The sequence below is a fragment of the Hyla sarda genome, chromosome 5, assembly GCF_029499605.1.
Source record: "Hyla sarda isolate aHylSar1 chromosome 5, aHylSar1.hap1, whole genome shotgun sequence".
NCBI lineage: Eukaryota > Metazoa > Chordata > Amphibia > Anura > Hylidae > Hyla > Hyla sarda.
Window position 1 is genome coordinate 34,531,367 of NC_079193.1, and position 20,479 is coordinate 34,551,845.

A 20,479-nucleotide genomic window follows, 5' to 3' on the forward strand; every position below is an offset into this window, starting at 1 on the left:
GCCCGGACAGCCGTTGGCTGTCCGGGCATGCTGGGAGTTGTAGTTTTGCAACATCTGGAGGTCCGCAGGTTGAAGACCACTGGATAGGAGGTAATACTCACGTTTCCCCGCCGCTCCGGACCAGTCACCGCTGCCCTGGATGTCGCTCCATCGCTGTTGCCACGTCCCCGTGGCGTCCCTGATGCTCCGGACGTCTTGTTCCCCGGGATCCACGCTCTCCGTCACCATCATCACGCTGCTACACACGCCGCTCCTATTGGATGACGGGACGGCGTGCGCGACGACGTGATGACATCGAAGGAGAGTACCGGCCATGCAGGGGATCCCGGCACGGAGCAGACACCGAGGAGGCAGGTAAGGTCCCTCCCAGTGTCCTGTAAGCTGTTCGGGACGCCGCGATTTCACCGCGGCTGTCCCGAACAGCCCGACTGAGCAGTGTTATTATTATTATTAGTGTTATTTTCGCTTCAGATGCAGCGTTGATCGCCGCATCTGAAGGGTTAATACAGAGCATTACCGCGATCGGTGATGTCCTGTATTAGCCGCGGGTCCTGGCCGTTGATGGCCGCAGGTATTCGCCGTATAAGACGCACCAACTTTTCCCCCCCAGTTTTGGGGAAGAAAAAGTGCGTCTTATACGGCGAAAAATACGGTAAGTGATTGGGAAATTTAGGGTTTCAGTGATAACTCAGTGATCAATTATATATATATATATATATATATATATATATATATATATATGTTGTAATACTACACACAACCTGAGGACAAGTGTGGTGCTGTTTCTGCATGAAATCAGCTATGTTTTCGTAATCTTGGATGACACTGATCCACATGTTGAAAGCTGGTAGAGGTCTCTCCACATAATATAAAATTCTAGTATAATTGGGAGAATAATAGAAGGTAAATATGATTCACCTTGTCTATTTCTTCCCTAAGGAGCTGCTTCGCGTTGTCCACGGAGATCAGTCTTGTGTTTACACGGACAGTAGTAAAAGATGGTGGATGGGACAGATGATTCTGCAGACGTACAAACCTTCTCTCTGCTTCATCTGCGCCCAATGCGGCCACGAGCTGTAAAACACCAAACAATATAAGAAGCAGTAACTTCAACAAGATATGGCTGCTCCTCACAGAGACCCAGCTGGTGTATGGGGGTCTTACAAGCTAGGAGGTGACGGAAGCGTCGGATGGGTGAGGGTCTGCACACACGGCGAACAGGATATGGGGGCCCAGACAGATCACCAGTAAAGAGGATTGTGTGATCCACAGACAGGCACGAGCAGCTATCACTTTACTTCTCCACCATCCAGACACAGGTGGCACCTTAATTACACCCCCCTGTCTCTTCATTACGCTACAATGTCTCTTCATTACACCCCCCAGTCTCTTCATTACACTCCCCCCCCGTCTCTTCATTACACCCCCCGTCTCTTCATTACGCTACAATGTCTCTTCATTACACTCCCCTGTCTCTTCATTACACCCCCCAGTCTCTTCATTACACTCCCCTAGTCTCTTCATTACACTCCCCTGTCTCTTCATTACATTCCCCTGTCTCTTCATTACACTCCCCTGTCTCTTCATTACACTCCCCTGTCTCTTCATTACACTCCCCTGTCTCTTCATTACACTCCCCTGTCTCTTCATTACACTCCCCTGTCTCTTCATTACACTCCCCTGTCTCTTCATTACACTCCCCTGTCTCTTCATTACACTCCCCTGTCTCTTCATTACACTCCCGTCTCTTCATTACACTCCCGTCTCTTCATTACACTCCCGTCTCTTCATTACACTCCCCTGTCTCTTCATTACACTCCCATGACTCTTCATTACACTCCCATGACTCTTCATTACACTCCCATGACTCTTCATTACACTCCCCTGTCTCTTCATTACACTCCCCTGTCTCTTCATTACACTCCCCTGTCTCTTCATTACACCCCCCCAGTCTTCATTACACTCCCGTCTCTTCATTACACTCCCGTCTCATTACACTCCCCGTCTCTTCATTACACTTTTTTTTTATTACACTCCTCATCTATTCATTACGCACCCTTGTCTCTAGATTACACTCTCCGGATTCTTTATTAGACCCCCCATCTCTTTGTTACATCCCAGTCTCTTCTTTGCACCCCTGTTTCTTCATTACCCCCTTTGTCTCTTCATTACACTCCCCCGTCTCTTCATTACACTCCCCCGTCTCTTCATTACACTCCCCCGTCTCTTCATTACACTCCCCCAGTCTCTTCATTACACTCCCCCAGTCTCTTCATTATACTCCCCCGTCTCTTCATTGCACTCCCCCGTCTCTTCATTACACTCCCCCGTCTCTTCATTACACTTCCCCGTCTCTTCATTACACTCCCCCGTCTCTTCATTACACCCCCCTGTCTCTTCATTACACTCCCCTGTCTCTTCATTACACCTTTTTTTTATTACACTCCTCATCTATTCATTACGCACCCTTACGCATATTACACTCTCCGGACTCTTTATTAGACCCCCCATCTCTTTGTTACATCCCAGTCTCTTCTTTACACCCCCCGTCTCTTCATTACCCCCTTTGTCTCTTCATTACCCCCCTTGTCTCTTCATTACACCTCCTGTCTTTTTATTACACCACCATCTATTCATTACACACCCCTGTGTCTTCATTACCCTCCCCTGTCTCTTCATTTCGCTCACCTGTCTCTTCATTTCGCTCACCTGTCTCTTCATTTCGCTCACCTGTCTTTTTATTAAAATTTCCATCTATTCATTAGGCATCGTTGTCTCTTCATTACACTGCCTTGTCTCTTCATTACACTCCACTGTCTCTTCATTACACTCTCCTATTTCTTCATTACACTTACATCTCTTCACTAAGTAAAATTCCATCCGGAGCTTCCAAATGCAGTCAGCGCCGACTGAATCAGTCAGCACTAGGACCGTGCGGACATTACCGTCCCCTTAGAGAACACTGCACTCGAAGAATGAACTTGTTCATTCTTTTGACGGCAGAATTCCGCTGAGATTACATAGTGTGCACTGTGCAGCGGAATCTTATTGCCAGCAACGGACTTCAGCTGCACCGGAATTTCCGACCGGAATAACACTTTAATGTTGACCTAGCCTTACATGGCCCTGTCTCTTCATTACACTCCCCTGTGTCTACATTACACACTCTGTCTATCCGGACCATTTCCAGGCGCTTAGCGATGTCGTGTTCAATAGCATATCTGGTGTTTATAGGTCTTTAGGACAGTGGTCAAACTATAGACTTCCAGCTGTTGCAAAACTACAACTCCCAGCATGCCCAGACAGCCAACGGCTGTCTGGGCATGCTGGGAGTTGTAGTTTTGCAACAGACTGAGGTCCACAGTTCGGAGACTTAGGAAAAATTGCTGAGTTGCCCATTAGAAACCAATCAGATCGTTTCTTTAATTTTTGAAAAGGCCTCTGAAAAATGAAAGAAGCAATCTGATTGGTTGCTATGGGCAACTCAGCAACTTTTCCTCTAGACAGGTTTTGATAAATCTCCCCCTTAGACTTTATGGCATAACCCTAAACCAAAGACACTTTGGCTTGGCTATGACTTAGAGCTGGAATACCCCTTTAATTATTTTGTGCACCGAAATCCATCATATTGGGGGAGATTTAGCAAAACCTGTGCAGAGGAAAAGTTGCCCAGTTGCCCATAGCAACCAATCAGCTCGCTTCTTTCATTTTTAACAAGGCCTCTGCAAAATGAAAGAAGCGATCTGATTGGTTGCTATGGGCAACTGGGCAACTTTTCCTCTGCACAGGTTTTGATAAATCTCCCCCTTTGTCATTTGTCATGCACGGAGCGCTCACCTCATTGTTGTGATACACATTACGCAGATAATCCTCCACTTCCTTCCTCAGACGTATCTTTGGGAAGAATGACATTTCACGCTGGAGATGCAATTAACTTCTGAAAGGAAGAACAGAGAAGGCGATCATCAGTCACGCAGCGTGCGCCAGAACAAAACACCGACCGCGCAGTCTCAATGGAGATGGAAATTTGTAGGACAGACACATAAACAGGCTTTTGTCTAAGATGTATAAAGGGGTACAAGGTGATGCTAAGGGCCAACGGGCATCATAGGGAATAGAGATGAGCGAACTTACAGTAAATTCGATTCGTCACGAACTTCTCGGCTCGGCAGTTGATGACTTTTCCTGCATAAATTACCATATTTTTCGTCCTATAGGACGCACCGGCGTATAAGACGCACCCAATTTTTAGGGGCAAAATCTAAAAAAAATAAAGATTTTGAACCCAATAGTGGTCTTCAACCTGCGGACCTTCAGATGTTGCAAAACTACAACTCCCAGCATGCCCGGACAGCCGTTGGCTGTCCGGGCATGCTGGGAGTTGTAGTTTTGCAACATCTGGAGGTCCGCAGATTGAAGACCACTGCAGGAGGAGGTAATACTCACGTGTCCCTGCTGCTCCGGACCCGTCACCGCTGCCCTGGATGTCGCTCCATCGCTGTCGCCGTGTCCCCGTCGCTCTTGAACGTCTCTGCTGCCGGCCGGGTATCCTCGCTCTCCGTCGCCGCCATCACGTTGTTACGCACGCCGACGCACGTACGCGACGACGTGATGACGAGGAAGGAGAGCGTCGGCCATACAGGGGATCCCTGAACGGAGAAGACACCGAGGAGGCAGGTAAGGTCCCCCCGGTGTCCTGTAAGCACTAACCCGGCTATTCAGTCGGGCTGTCCGGGACCGCCGCGGTGAAATCGCGGCGGTCCCGAACAGCCCGACTGAACAGCCGGGTTAGTGTCACTTTCCCTTCAGACGCGGCGGTCAGCTTTGATCGCCGCGTCTGAAGGGTTAATACAGGGCATCACCGCGATCGGTGATGTCCTGTATTAGCCGCAGGTCCCGGACGTTGATGGCCGCAGGGACCGCCGCGATAGGGGTGTATTCGCCGTATAAGATGCACCGACTTTTTCCCCCCAGTTTTGGGGAAGAAAAAGTGCGTCTTATATGGCGAAAAATACGGTAGTTCAGCTTTCCGGTGCTCCGGTGGGCTGGAAAAGGTGGATACAGTCCTAGGAGACTCTTTCCTACGACTGAATCCACCTTTTCCAGCCCACCGGAGCACCGGAAAGCTGAACTAATCTATGCAGGAAAAGTCAGCAACCGCCGGGCCAAGAAGTTCGTGACGAATCGAATTTACTGTAAGTTCGTTTATCTCTAATAAGGAACCTCCGTTTAAGGCTAAGTTCATACTGCGTAAAATTTCCCGAAACACTTTATTTTACATGGCTAATTTTGTCTAACATCGGCCAAAAATAGCTGAATTTTTTATTTTATTTTTTTTACGCCGATTACAGGTGAAAACGTGTGTGTAAAATAAAATACGTCGGGAAATTTTGTGGACTTACCCCAAGGCTACGAATAGACACAACTTTCGTTTGGCCTGAAAAAAAAAAGCCTTTTTGTTATTTTTTGTTGTGTTTTTTTTTATTTTTTTAAATTTATTTTTCATTTTGGTGGCCTTAAAGGGGTATTCCAGGCAAAAACTTATTTTATATACATCAACTGGCTCCAGAAAGTTAAACAGATTTGTAAATTACTTCTATTAAAAAAAATCTAAATCCTTTCAGTACTTATGAGCTTCTGAAGTTAAGGTTGTTCTTTTCTGTCTAAATCCTCTCTGATGACACCTGTCTCGGGAAATGCCCAGTTTAGAAGAAAATGCCCATAGCAAACCTCTTCTAAACTGGGCGTTTCCCGAGACAGGTGTCATCAGAGAGCACTTAGACAGAAAAGAACAACCTTAACTTCAGAAGCTCATAAGTACTGAAAGGATTAAGATTTTTTAATAGAAGTAATTTACAAATCTGTTTAACTTTCTGGAGCCAGTTGATATATATAAAAAACGTTTTTGCCTGGAATACCCCTTTAACATTATTTAGCACACAGCGGGAGACTATATGATGAATTGTGCGCACTTCCGTAAAAAAAAAACGCAACAAAAGTGACATGAAAAAATTACATACAAAAGATAAATCGCCCCCTTCTTTATTATCATATGAATCAATGATTTCTATTGAGGGGCGGGGGGTGAGGAGGCAAAATACATGCGTACGTTTTTTTGCTGGCTTTTTTTGTGACCCAAAAAATAAATAAATTTAAAAAAGCCTTCCGCAGAAATTCTGCGGTGTGGACAGTACAGCAGAATCCCATTGAAATCAATAGGACTCTGCTTTCCAAACTCTGAATTCCATCACATGAACATAGCCTTAAAGAGGTACTCCGGTGGAAAACGTATTTTATTTAAATCAACTGGTGCCAGAAAGTTAAACAGATTTGTAAATGACTTCTATTAAAAATTTTTAATCCTTCCAGTACCCATTAGCAGCTGTATACTACAGAGGAAATGTTTTTCTTTTTGGATTTCTCTTCTGTCATGACCACAGTGCTCTCTGCTGACATCTCTGTCCATTTTAGGAACTGTCCAGAGCAGGAGAAAATCCCCAAAGAAACATATGCTGCTCTGGACAGTTCCTAAAATGGACAGAGGTGTCAGCAGAGAGCACAGTGGTCGTGACATCAGAGAAATCCAAAAAGAAAAGCATTTCCTCTTTAGCATTCAGCAGCTAATAAGTACTGGGAGGATTAAGATTTTTTAATAGAAGTAATTTACAAATCTGTTTGACTTTCTGGCACCAGTTGATTTAAAAAAAAAAAGTTTTCCACTGAAGTACCCCTTTAAAGGGGTACTCCAGTGAAAAACACTTTTTTTCATATCAACTGGTGCCAGAAAGGTAAACAGATTTGTAAGTTAGTTCTATGAAAAAAATGTAATCCTACCAGTACTTATCAGCTGCTGAAGTTGAGTTGTTCTTTCCAGTCTGACCACAGTGCTCTCTGCTGACACCTCTCTCTGTCTCAGGAACTGTCCAGAGTAGGAGCAAATCTCCATAGCAAACCTGAGACAGACAGAGGTGTCAGAAGAGAGCACTGTGGTCCGACTGGGAAGAATAATTCAACTTCATCAGCTGATAAGTACTGGAAGGATTAAGATTTTTTAATAGAACTAATTTTCAAATCTGTTTAACTTTCTGGAGCTAGTTAATATGAAAAAAATTGTTTTTCACTGGAATAGAAAAACAGAGCTAATTTCTTTCAAAAACAGCCTCACTCTCGTCCTCAGGTTGTGTGCAGTATTACAGCTCAGCTCAATTCACTTCAGTTGAACTGAGCTGCAATACCACACACAACCTGAGGATGAGAGTGGCACTGATTTGGGAAAAAAATCAGCATTTTTCTTCTTCTTGGTTAAACGCTTTAATTGGTCACATGACACACCAGCGCTGCGTATGAACACAGCGTCATACCACCATTACATCTTCCATAGACCCAACTTTTCCAGACTTCTGAATGCGAACCCTTTCATAGTGTACACCAGTTTTTCCCAAACAGGGTGCCTCCAGCTGTTACAAAACTACAACTCCCAGCATGCCCGGACAGCCGTTGGCTGTCCGGGCATGCTGGGAGTTGTAGTTTTGCAGCAGCTAGAGAAACATTTGTATATAGGCATCAGTTACAGCATTCCAGCACTACTCTATGGCACTGTGGAACTACAAGTCCCAGACTGGCTTGATAGAATATATGAAATGTCTATAGTTTGAAGTCTCCTAAGGGAAAGGCAGCAGACTCTGGATGGAGTGACAACCTAGAAACATTTACAGCAGCCATTTCTTCCCTATCTACAGTAATAGCCAATACCTGGGTACGGAAAGTAGAATGGGTCAAAATGCCTCGATAGCGAAATTTCTGTTATCCGGCCATCCCTGTCGGCTGTACGAAGTGCACGCGTCTCTTTTTAGCTAAAGTTAATCAAATCAATGGTAAATAACAAAAATGAAATAATAATAATAAAAAAAAAAAGAAGTGTCCTCAGTTCGACACATGTAGTAACCCGGCGGCGGCCATGTTTGTGAAGACCAATTCCTGTATCCTATAAACGGGACGCTGATCCTGTCACTACACCTGCGTGGAGACGGAAATGTATATTATCAGCATGTACATAAGTGTATAAAATATTGTGTTTCCCCCCCTAATTATGTATGATGGGTTGTCCCATCTCCTATATTCGCCTGTAATAGCTGCCCCCTCCGGACTGTTTGCAGCAGCTGAAGCAGAGAATATTACGCAATTTGCGTAACTGTTATTGACTTCAATTGGAGTTGCGGAAACGGAGTAGCACGGCTAGCTACGTTGTAAACGTAATCTCTGAAGTAACGCCAACAGAGTAGCTCGCTTGGCTACGCCATTTGCGCAACTCCCGTTAAAAGCAATATGGGGGTTACGCAATCAACGTAACTTCCTCCTGGCTTCGGCTTTTCCGGGAGTTACGCAAACAGCGTAGCTAGCGGGACTACGTTGTTTGCCCAGCTCCTATTGAAGTCAACATAGTTACGCAAATGACGTAACTTCTCTTTTTCCAAAGAGTTTCGTTAACAGCGTAGCTGGAAAGGCCACTCCGTTTGCGCAGCTAACGTCAAAGTCAAGGGGAATTACATTAATAGCGTAACTTCCCAGCTGAGGCTTTTCCGGAAGTTACGCTAACAGCGTAGCTTACGGGGCTATGCTTTTTGCGCAGCTCCAATGAAAGCCAATACGAGTTACGCAAATTGCGTGACTTCTACTTCGGCTGCTTTCTCGGGAAATACGTAAACATCGTAGTTCTCTGGGTTACGTTATGTAAGCAACTGCTAACTAGAGTCTAATTGCAACAGGCAACGTACGCGTTGGCCTTCAAAAACCAGCACTCTATTCTCATACGACTCCGCCACACGGCAGGCTGGGAGCTGTAGTTTAGACCAATCGACCAATCAGTGAGCGTCTTAATCAGCACGCTCTTATGTTAACCTATCTCTTATTGGTTGAAAGTAATACAGGGCTGGGAAAGCTTTAGCCAATAGCGTTAGGCGCTAAGAGAGGGCGGGGTTTAATGTCCTGATGTCATACGCTAGGAGGGGGGGGTGACGTGACCTCCGACTGTGCGTGGAGTTACGTACGCCAGCTGTTGAGCGCTGTGTGCGGGAGAGAAGAGTCTCGTAGTACCCGGGAGGTGAGGGCGGATGGAGACCGTGGCCTGACGGGCAGGGAGAGCCAGTACCGGGTGGGGAGGGTGCTCTCACTCCGGGCTGTGGCCTCGGTCAGTATGGGCCTCATCTTTGCGAAGCTGTGGAACTTCTTCTGTAACCAAGGTGAGAACAAAGAGCCCTATAAACTGCACTGTGTCTCCAGCTGGTGCAAAACTACAACTCCCAGCATGCCCTGACAGCCGAAGGCTGTCAGGGCATGCTGGAAGTTGTAGTTTTGCACCGACTGGACACATGCACTATAGTAACACTCTGAATCATGATCTACATATTCACCCCTTTATGATGTGATGCACTTAAAGGGGTCCTCTGACCACTGCCCTCCTTACAGCCAATAAGTAAGTGCACCCCTATAGACTGGCATGCACAGATATCCTGTCCAGTCATAATAATGGTTGGAGTACCCCTTTATACCGGGTGATCTGTACATTTGGCCTTCAGTATCATGTCTCTGTAGTGCCCCCACCTGTCTACAGGCTGTGTCCGGTATTGCTTCTCTGCTCTGTAGCAATGAATGTGGGATCAGCTGCAATACCAGACATGACCAGTGTACAAGGGGTGGTGCTTTACTTATATTTATTATTTTATAAATATTTTGCTTTTACTAAACAACCTACCATAAGTGGGTCTAAACTGATGCATTATGGGAAACTTAATATGTTTCAGAAACTTTCCTGTTTTGACAGTGCGCTAGGTAAGATCTCCCAGGTGCTGCCTTTGTTTTGCCCTGTTGCCCATATTTAGAACCATCATAGGGCATCCCCCAAAGACGGTTGAGCATGCTCGGTTCAATCCAATTGACTTTCCTATCACTGTATAAACTAAACCCCTATTAGGATAGGTTAGTGTTTTCCAACCAGGGTGCCTCCAGGTGCTGCAAAACTACAACTCCCAGCATGCCTGGACGGCCATGCTGAGAGCTGTAGTTCTGCAACATCTGGAGGAAACGCTACCATAGACATTTGTTTATTATTGCACCAGGTTTATCTGTTATTTGCAATACTACTATTTCCCAACCAGAATGCCTCAGGTGTTGAAAAACTACAACTCCCAGCGTGCCCGGACAGCCGTTGGGATGTCGTTGTGTAGCAGCATATTTTGTTTTCCCGTCCAGATTCTGTGACAATGCTCCAATGTAAATGTGACCATAGCCTGACCTGGGATCAGTGACACACGGTTGTCAGTCTCTGGGTTGTTGCTTGGTCAATGTGAGTTTTGTAAGGATGTGTTCACACAGGTTGGAAGTGCTGCAAAGGTTTTTGTGGCCACTTCAGCCAAAATCCAGGCTAAGCTGAGCATGTAAAGTATAAATATCATATAGTGTGTGTACAGTGGTCCCTCAAGTTATAATATTAATTGGTTCCAGGATGACCATTGTATGTTGAAACCATTGTATGTTGAGACCATAACTCTATGGAAACCTGGTAATTGGTTCTGAATCCACCAAAATGTTGTCCAAAAAATAGGAAAAAGTGAGGATTAAAGGGGTAGTCCAGTGGTGAAAAACTTATCCCCTGTCCTAAGGATAGGGGATAAGTTTGAGATCGCGGGGGGTCCGACCGCTGGGGCCCCCTGCGATCTCTCTGTACGGGGCCCCGGCTCTCCGGCCAGATAGCGGGTGTCGACCCCCGCACGAGGCGGCGGCCGACACGCCCCCTCAATACATCTCTATGGCAGAGCCGGAGATTGCCGAAGGCAGCGCTTCGGCTCTGCCATAGAGTTGTATTGAAGGGGCGTGTCGGCCGCCGCTTCGTGCGGAGGTCGACACGCCCCCTTCCCGCGGGCTGTCGGGGCTCCGTACAGGAGATCGCAGGGGGCCCCAGCGGTCGGACCCCCCGCGATCTGCAACTTATCCCCTATCCTTAGGATAGGGGATAAGTTGCTCACCACTGAATCACCACTGGACTACTCCTTTAAAGAAAAATAAGTAGATAACTAATATAGATAAAGCAAATCCTTACATATAAAAGTAATAAAGATCTGCTGGGAGCTGTAAATCATTGTCTATGTCAGTGATTCCCAACCAGGGTGCCTCCAGCTGTTGCAAAACTACAACTTCCTGCTGTCCGGGCATGCTGGGAATTGTAGTTTTGCAACAACTGGAGGCACCCTGGTTAGGAAACAATGGTTTCAAGTTACGATGGTCCAGAAAAAAACATTGTAAGTTGGGGGATCACTGTATGTGTGTGAGTATATAATAAAAATAATCAAAAAATGTTGCAGTATCTTTTAATACCATTTTTTTTTTCTTTGTTTTATTGGACAAACAGAATTTTGTAGAGACAAGCTTTATCAAGTCAAAAGCAAAAAGAGCAATCCCAAAAGCTGGTCTCTACAAAATTCTGTTGGTCCAATAAAAAAAGGTATTAAAAGATAATGCAACATTTTTGATTTTACATCTGCATCACTGGACTTATATGGAGATAGATAGATAGATAGATAGATAGATAGATATATTCCAGAATTTTTGAATGCAGAAATACAGTTGGTGCCATCAGTACAGTCCAGGTCTGTCAGATACATGCAAAGCGGTTTCGCAGTACTCCTTTTCTTGGCGTGCTGCAGAACCTCTTTGCATAAAATATTATTATTAATAATAATTAATTTAAATATATATATTTTAATTTTTTTTATTTGGTTCAGTCTGTCACTTAATCTTTCTATTGATGTCAGTGTATTTTGATCCATCTCTACTAAGAATTTAGGACTATGTAATCCATTCAATTTAAAATTATGCTTGTGATTAATCAGTTATTATTTAATTATCCATATCCAATTTAAGACAATTATTTTTAAAGATTGCTATAAAATCTCTTCAGCTGCTGACTGATATATATATACTGCCATATGTAATCCCTAACAAACTCCTTTCCCCACCCTACTTATGCACTCTCAGCTCAGCCAAGTGTGCATGTTGGAGGAAAGGGCGTTAAAGGGGTACTCTGCTGAAAACATCTCATCCCCTATCCAAAGAATAGAGGATAAGATTTTAGATCACTGGGGACCCCCGTGATCTCCGCTGCGACACCCTTGTCATTCGGTGCACAGAGCGAGCGAGCTCAGTGCATGAATACTGGCGATGCCGGCCCCCTCCATTCACGTCACACTAACCATCACGCCTCCTCCCATAAACATGAATGGAGGAGGTGGGGCGTGACGCCACGAACGCAGAAGCTGCAAGCTTCCGTGTTCCAGATGCCGCTGCTGCTGGCCTGGAGATCATGGGGGTACCCAACAGCACAACCCCCGTGATCTAATATTTTATCCCCTATCCTTTGCATAGGGGAGGAGATGTTTTCAGCGGAGTACCCCTTTAAGCTGCTCTCGGACACTTGGTGGTGACTAAGTTCTCCTTGAGGACAAAGGATTTGGGGCCTGTTGAAATTCATCACATCACCTGTTGATTTTATGATTTTTCCTTTCTTTCATTGATTGTGTGGGGCGTCTCGTACACGGTAGCCCATCACGCTGGAGATGACGGGTGCAGTCAACCCAAATTTAATATGTATTTCAGCTTTAGGTTTGTGACATGTAACGCACAATCCCTGCAGCTGCTTACGGCAGACATCAGCGTGTGTACGTGTGCGATAATCCGGTCTACATGTATTAGTCATACGTTGTTGCAGGCGAAACGTCTCAGGTTTCTGTCTGGCTATATATCTCGGTAACAGAATACCCTCAGGTCGCACCATTGTGTACGCCTTTTGTCATGCACTGATGGTTACATATTTTCTGTATCTCTTATATGGCTCTTTTTACACTGGTTTTGCGCATCCTGGTAGAATTCTTTACTTTAGACTTGGGCCGTTTCATACCGTATACCGAAGTTTTTGAGCTGCACGACATGAATTTTTCCCATACCGCAATACCGGTTGGGCCCTCCCCCTTGGGAATGAATGAATTATCAGCCCAGCGCAGCACTGTCCCCACATCAGGGAACTAATCATATGTGACCCTCCAGCGCTGTTCTGCCCCCCCCCCCCCACCAAATCATGTTACCCGCCAGCGCTGTTCTGCTGCCCCCCCCAATTATCAGCCCAGTGGGGTACTACTCACATATGTCACCCGCAAGCACTGCCCCCCTCCTCTGTGTGCGGGCGGTCCGATATTTTTTTCACGGGTTTTAATTTTTCACTTCACACCGGCGCTGGAACTCTATACTGTACACCAGTGATCTCCAACCTGCGGACCTCCAGATGTTGCAAAACTACAACTCCCAGCATTTAGGTAAGTTAAAGTTTATTTTGTTTATCTTTTGCAGCCCTGGCATAGGGATACAGCGTACAGCAGTGGTCTCCAACCTGCAGGCCTCCAGATGTTGCAAAACTACTACAAACCCCCAGCATGCCCGAACAGCCATTGGCTGTCCGGGCATGCTGGGAGTTGTAGTTTTGCAACAGCTGGAGGTCCACAGGTTGGAGACCACTGCTGTACGCTGTATCCCTTTGCCAGGGCTGCAAAAGATAAACAAAATAAACTTTAACTTACCTACTTGTCTGGCATTAAGAGGAACCCAGGGCCAACCGCACCAGCATATGGTCTCACAAGGGGTCTGAGGATCTCATCTCGGTATCTAATGGCAGTCAGACTACCTCTGGCAAGCACATGGAGGGCTGTGCGGGCCCCCTAAAGAAATGCCACCCCACACCATTACTGAGCCACCGTCAAACCGGTCATGCTGGAGGATGTTGCAGGCAGCAGAACGTTCTCCACGGCGTCTTCAGACTTTGTCAAGTCTGTCACATGTGCTCAGTGTTAACCTGCTTTCATCTGTGAAGAGTACAGGGTGCCATCGGTCAATTTGCAGATCTTGGTGTTCTCTGGCAAATGCCCAACATCCTGCACGGTGTTGGGCTGTAAACACAAGCCCCATCTGTGGACGTCAGGCCCTCATACCACCTTCATGGAGTTTTTCTGACTGTTTAAGTGGACACATGCACATTTGTGGCCTACTGGAGGTCATTTTGCAGCGCGGAGGTAGTGGTCCTGCTGCTGGGTTGTTGGCCTCCTCGTCTCCTGATGTACTGGCCTGTCTCCTGGTAGCACCTCCATGCTCTGGCCACTACGCTGACAGACACAGCAAACCTTCTTGCCACAGATCGCATTGATGTGCCATCCTGAATCAGCTGCACTACCTGAGCCACTTGTGTGGATTGTAGACTCCGTCTCATGCTACCACTAGAGTGAAAGCACCGCCAGCATTCAAAAGTGACCAAAACATCAGCCAGGAAGCATAGGAACTGAGAAGTGGTCTGTGGTCACCTCCTGCAGAACCACTCCTTTATTGGGGTTATTTGCTAATTGCCTGTAATTTCCACCTGTCGTCTGTTCCATTTGCACAACAGCATGTGAAATTGATTGTCAGTCAGTGTTCTTCCTGAGTGGACAGTGGGATTTCACAGAAGTGTCATTGACATGGAGTTACATTGGGTTGTAAGTGTTCCCTTTATTTTTTTGAGCAGTGTATATACAGAGCATATACTCCAGTGGTCTGCAAGTTGTGGAGAGCGCTAGTTCACAGACATGGTTATGAAGATATCAGTGTAATGCTGCATTCTCCTGTGGGAGTGCTGCATGGAAATCAAACTGGGGGAGGGGGGGCTTCTCATAATTTAGATCGGTGGTCTCTGAACTGCAGACCTCCAGCTGTAACAAAACAACTCCCAGCATGCCCGGACAGCCTTTGGCTGTCCGGGCATGCTGGGAGTTGTAGTTTTGCAACAGCTGGAGGCCCGCAATTCAGTCTGGAGACCACTGTGAGCATTTTTTGACTTGAGAAGTCATCTGTTCACTTTCAGAACTATTCCAAAAAAAAAAAAAAAAATTTTTTTTTTAAATAAACAAAAAAAAAAAAAAAAAGTTGAATGTGATCGTGGAAACACGTCCTAAAGTGACCTGTGACACCTCCTTGGCACTGCCAGGATGTTGTCTGGCAGAGCACCACATTCCAATGCAGCGATGTTCAGTCTTGCATTCTCCTTGACAGTCAATTGTGTCTGTATTTTACCTTGTAATATTTCTCCCTTACCCTCTTGGGGCACCTCTCATACCTTTCCTCCCCATTGTACTTCTCCCCCCCCCCCCCCAGGATCCTTTGGCACCTTCCAGCAGCACTTGATGACCTGACCTCATGTATACCCCCTGAGGCACCTCACATACCTTTCCTCCCCATTGTACTTCTTCTCCCTCCAGGATCCTTCAGCACCCTCCTGCAGCACTTGAGGACCTTACCACATGTATATACCCCCTGAGGCACCTCTCATACCTTTCCTCCCCATTGTACTTCTTCACCCCCCAGCATCCTTCAGCACTTGATGACCTGACCACATGTGTATATACCCCCTGAGGCACCTCTCATACCTTTCCTCCCCATTGTACTTCTTCTCCCTCCAGGATCCTTCAGCACCCTCCTGCAGCACTTGAGGTCCTTACCTCATGTATATACCCCCTGAGGCACCTCTCATACCTTTCTTCCCCATTGTACTTCTTCTTCCCCCAGGATCCTTCGGCACCTTCCAGCAGCACTTGATGACCTGACCACATGTATATACCCCCTGAGGCACCTCTCATACCTTTCCTCCCCATTGTACTTCTTCACCCCCCAGCATCCTTCAGCACTTGATGACCTGACAACATGTATATACCCCCCGAGGCACCTCTCATACCTTTCCTCCCCATTGTACTTCTTCTCCCTCCAGGATCCTTCAGCACCCTCCTGCAGCACTTGAGGACCTTACCACATGTATATACCCCCTGAGGCACCTCTCATACCTTTCTTCCCCATTGTACTTCTTCTTCCCCCAGGATCCTTCGGCACCTTCCAGCAGCACTTGATGACCTGACCACATGTATATACCCCCTTAGGCACCTCTCATACCTTTCCTCCCCATTGTACTTCTTCACCCCCCAGCATCCTTCAGCACTTGATGACCTGACCACATGTATATACCCCCTGAGGCACCTCTCATACCTTTCCTCCCCATTGTACTTCTTCTCCCCCCAGGATCCTTCAGCACCCTCCTGCAGCACTTGATGACCTGACCACATGTATATACCCCCTGAGGCACCTCTCATACCTTTCCTCCCCATTGTACTTCTTCTCCCTCCAGGATCCTTCAGCACCCTCCTGCAGCACTTGATGACCTGACCACATGTATATACCCCCTGAGGCACCTCTCATACCTTTCCTCCCCATTGTACTTCTTCTCCCCCCAGGATCCTTCAGCACCCTCCTGCAGCACTTGATGACCTGACCACATGTATATACCCCCTGAGGCACCTCTCATACCTTTCCTCCCCATTGTACTTCTTCTCCCCCAGGATCCTTCAGCACTTGATGACCTGACCACATGTATATACCCCCTGAGGCACCTCTCATACCTTTCCTCCCCATTGTACTTCTTCTCCCCCCCCCCCCCCCCCCCCAGGATCCTTCAGCACCCTCCTGCAGCACTTGATGAATGGCTGCTTTCTACCAAAAAGAGCCCCACTCCTTACTACAGGTTGTGTTTGCTATTGCAGGTCAGTAGTGTTCTTTTTAAGGAGGGCTGTCTGCAGTAACAATTGGTGTAGACTGTTCTGGGAGAGTGCTGCCATATTTTTCTAATCCTGTACACCCTGCGCTGTCTTTGCAGAAACTTTTTGTGTAATTTAGAAAATAACATTATAGCCCAGATGTATCAAACTGTGCGGAAAAAGTGGAGCGACTTTCCCACAGCGACCAATCACAGCTCGGCTAAGGCTGCTTTCACACTATAAAGTTGCTCCGTTTTAAAGACCCGTTATAATGTCCAATTAGGAAAACCCTTAAAGGGGTACTCCGCTTTTGTTAGTCATTTTTAAAGGGGCACTCTGCTGCTCAGTGTTTGGAACTAAATGTTCCGAATGATTAGAGCTGGCATTGGGAGCTCGTGATGTCATAGCCCCGCCCCCTCATGATGTCACGGGAGGGGGCGTGATGGCTGTTTTGTTCCAAACACTGAACAGCGGAGTACCCCATTAAAAATGGCTGTTATAAAATCCCATATGGCCATTACAAAATTCTTACAGGAGATCTATGGGTAAGCAGGGGAACACCCCCCCCCCCCCCCCCCCCCTCCTCATCAGTGAACTGGATGCAGCGTGATCAACACGAACAAGGGAGTTAGGAGCCATGAAAGGGTAAATATTTTGATTTCAGCCCTTGAGGACACATCCAATTTTAATTTTTGTATTTTTCGTCTTTTTTTCAAAATTTTTAGGGGTGCGTTCCCACAGGGCGTATACGCAGCGTATTTGACGCTGCGGGAAATACGATGCGTATTCCTTGCTCACTATACACACAGGGCTTTCCGGCGGCAGCCCTATGTGTGTAGTGAGTTTTGGAGGCGGAGCCATATGCCGGCGTGTCTGTGACGCGCGGCGCCGCCTCCAAAACTCACTACACACATAGGGCTGCCGCCGGAAAGCCCTGTGTGTATAGTGAGCAAGGGATACGCAGCGTATTTCCCGCTGCTGCCATAAATTTTGCGCAGCGTCAAATACGCTGCTTATACGCCCTGTGGGAATGCACCCTTAGAGCCCTATTTCTCTACCTACAGAGCTATGAGGCTTGTTTTTTGCGTGAGCAATTATACTTTAATACTGTAATGACACCTTTTCATTTGACCATAAAATGTCTGGCAATACAAAAAATATATATTATTGCAACTCTGCAAGGGGGGCTTTTTATTTATTTATTTTTTTTTTTTAAACGAAATGATTAAAATTTCCCTATTCGGAGCCCATATAACTTTATTCCTCCACTCTCTTCATAAACATTTAACGATCCAGTGTGTATGTGTCTGCCAAATGTAGTCTAGACAGGATCAGCACCTGTCAGCAGGTTTTTAGGCTATGATGTAAGGGCATGGCTGTATAGGGCTGTGCACCCTCCACTGGAAAACACACACACATATATATATATATATATATATATATATATATATATATATATATATATATATATATATATATAATATTAATTATATTTTTTTTTATTTTTTTTTAAATCAACTGGTGAAAAAGTTATACAGATTTGTAAATTACTTCTTTAAAAAAAAAAAATCTTAATCTTTCCAGTACTTATCAGCTGCTGCATACTACAGAGGAAGTTGTGTAGTTCTTTTATGTCTGATCACAGTGCTCTCTGCTGACACCTCTGACCATATCAGGAACTGTCCAGAGTAGGAGCAAATCCCCATAGCAAACCTCTCCTGCTCTGGACAGTTCCTAAAATGGACAGAGGTGTCAGCAGAGAGCACTGTGGTCAGACAGAAAGGAGATTCAAAAAGAAAAGAACTTCCTGTGGATCATAGCAGCTGATAAGTACTGGAAGGATTAACTTTTTTTTTTTTTTTTTTTTTTAATAGAAGTAATTTACAAAGCTGTTAAACTTTCTGGCACCAGTTGATTTAAAATGTTTTTATTTTTTCCCCAGTCGAGTACCCTTTTAACTCTTTGTTCACCTTGCACCTGATGCTGGAGATGTATGTTTCCTGTATAGATCGCACACATACAGCGCCAGTAGTTAATGGTTATCGCTTGTACATATACATTGCGTGCTGTGATTCTGATCCCTACAGCTATGTTTACTCATGAAAGTGGTGAGTCAGGATCCTCTCTGCCGGTGACGTGGCGCATTTTACCTTTTTTATGTTGCTTTTTTTTTTTTTTTTTTCCCCAACTAAATTTGCCTTCAGTGCCTCCATACAGCCAAACATCTGCTGTTTTTAGTACTGAAGGGGACGGCCACTTTGGGCCGTTGCTCTTATTAGAGAAGTTGGCTCCTGGTGCGGGTGAGAAGAAGCTTCTAGTGCACGGATTCTTATTGTCTGGCCTATTGCAGGGATCACTCGGGTGCCTGTGTACCGGGGGGGGGGGGGGGTGGACGTGGACGTGGGAGGTGGAAATACTGCAGTACTGAGCACGTGCGACCACCGCACATTGGGTGGACATTCTGAGATTAAATCAAAAGAACATAGGGGGCGCCGTAACATGTATGTGACAGTATCTAGACACAGAAACATTTGAATGCTCTAAAGCAGTGGTCTGAAACTGTGGCCCTCCAGATGTTGCAAAAACTACAACTCCCAGCATGCCCGGACAGCCAACGGCTGTCCGGGCATGCTGGGAGTTGCAGTTTTTGCAACATCTGGAGGGCCACAGTTTCAGACCACTACTCTAAAGGGTTATACCAGAAAAGAGAAAGTGTCTTTACATAAAGTTATTGGCATTTAAAAAAAAGTAATACTAATAAAAAAATTAAAAAAATGGTAGTAATTATTAATTACTATTTATAATAAAAAATAAAATACAAATAAAAATTATTATTTTTATTACGTATTTTTATTATATTTTTATTTATTATATGATTATTATATCTTTTTATTATATATTTATTTATTATAAAAATGTAAAATCTTAGCCTTTTTAAATATTATCCAAATTGTCAAGATAAATGGGTAGAGATGAGCGCACTTACAGTAAATTCGATTCGTCACAAACTTCTCGGCTCGGCAGTTGAAGACTTTTCCTGCATAAATGAGTTCAGCTTTCAGGTGACTCCCGTGGGCTGGAAAAGGTGGATACAGTCCTAGGAGACTCTTTCCTAGGACTGTATCCACCTTTTCCAGCCCACCGGAGCACCTGAAAGCTGAACTAATATATGCAGGAAAAGACATCAGCTGCCGAGCTGAGAAGTTCGTGACGAATCGAATTTACTGTAAGTTCGCTCATCTCTATAAATGGGTTTAGGTTCCTTCTTGTGCCAGGTTTGGAGCTGCTCTACTTGGCCTTGTGTCTTATGTACGCTCGGGGGGGGGGGGGGTGTGTGTGTGTTTGAGCCGGGACCAGAATACAGGCATAAGGCTACAGCGGTCCAGTTTGGCTTCTCTGGCTTGGGGTGGTCTTGTAATGCTATGATGTGACCATAGAGCAGTGGTCTTCAAACTGTGTACCTCCAAATGTTGCTAGACAAATGCCATCGAGGCTGCAGTTGCTTTTGGGCATGCTCTGCTTCAGACTCTAAAACACACGCATTTTAGAGCGTGGAAGAGAACATGTAAAGATGGTTATAATGGAAAGCCCACCGTTCTGTGCACTGTTATCGCTACCTGGAAACCATCAGTAACTGGGGTAAAATCGTATACTCACTGGTGTCTATTTAGTTCTCAATATCCCATTTGGAACCATATTCCCATAGTACTGAATGGACACACAAGATTTGTGCATTGCTTCTTGGGTTTGTTTCCCCCTGTCTATTACCTTTTCTCTGGAAAGCTTTTTTTTTTATTTTTATTTTTTTTATTTAACTGGTGCCAAGTTAG

The 20,479-nt window shown here is 45.5% G+C and overlaps 2 protein-coding genes across 8 annotated transcripts in view; one reads left to right on the forward strand and one right to left on the reverse strand.

Moving 5' to 3' along the window:
* The window catches only part of NSUN6 (NOP2/Sun RNA methyltransferase 6), a 44,264-nt gene extending 35,350 nt beyond the window's left edge, over positions 1–8,914 (reverse strand). Inside the window, exons 1-5 of one of the 7 annotated variants that reach the window (XM_056519230.1) lie at positions 8,775–8,885; positions 7,753–7,853; positions 5,403–5,437; positions 3,838–3,937; positions 919–1,074 (exon numbers count right to left, since the gene is read on the reverse strand). In XM_056519230.1, the coding sequence (XP_056375205.1) occupies positions 919–1,074; positions 3,838–3,912 (231 nt within the window). In that variant the 5' untranslated portion in view covers positions 3,913–3,937; positions 5,403–5,437; positions 7,753–7,853; positions 8,775–8,885. Of the gene's footprint in view, positions 1–918; positions 1,075–3,837; positions 3,938–5,402; positions 5,438–7,752; positions 8,161–8,192; positions 8,285–8,774 lie in introns of those variants that run through there. The other 6 variants (XM_056519229.1, XM_056519227.1, XM_056519228.1 and 3 more) reach the window with 6 other exon arrangements.
* A 136-nt stretch (positions 8,915–9,050) lies between these two features.
* The window catches only part of ARL5B (ADP ribosylation factor like GTPase 5B), a 29,331-nt gene continuing 17,902 nt past the window's right edge, over positions 9,051–20,479 (forward strand). The window contains exon 1 of the mRNA XM_056519232.1: positions 9,051–9,239. Coding sequence (XP_056375207.1) covers positions 9,194–9,239 — 46 coding nt within the window. The 5' untranslated portion in view covers positions 9,051–9,193. The remainder of the gene's footprint in view (positions 9,240–20,479) is intronic.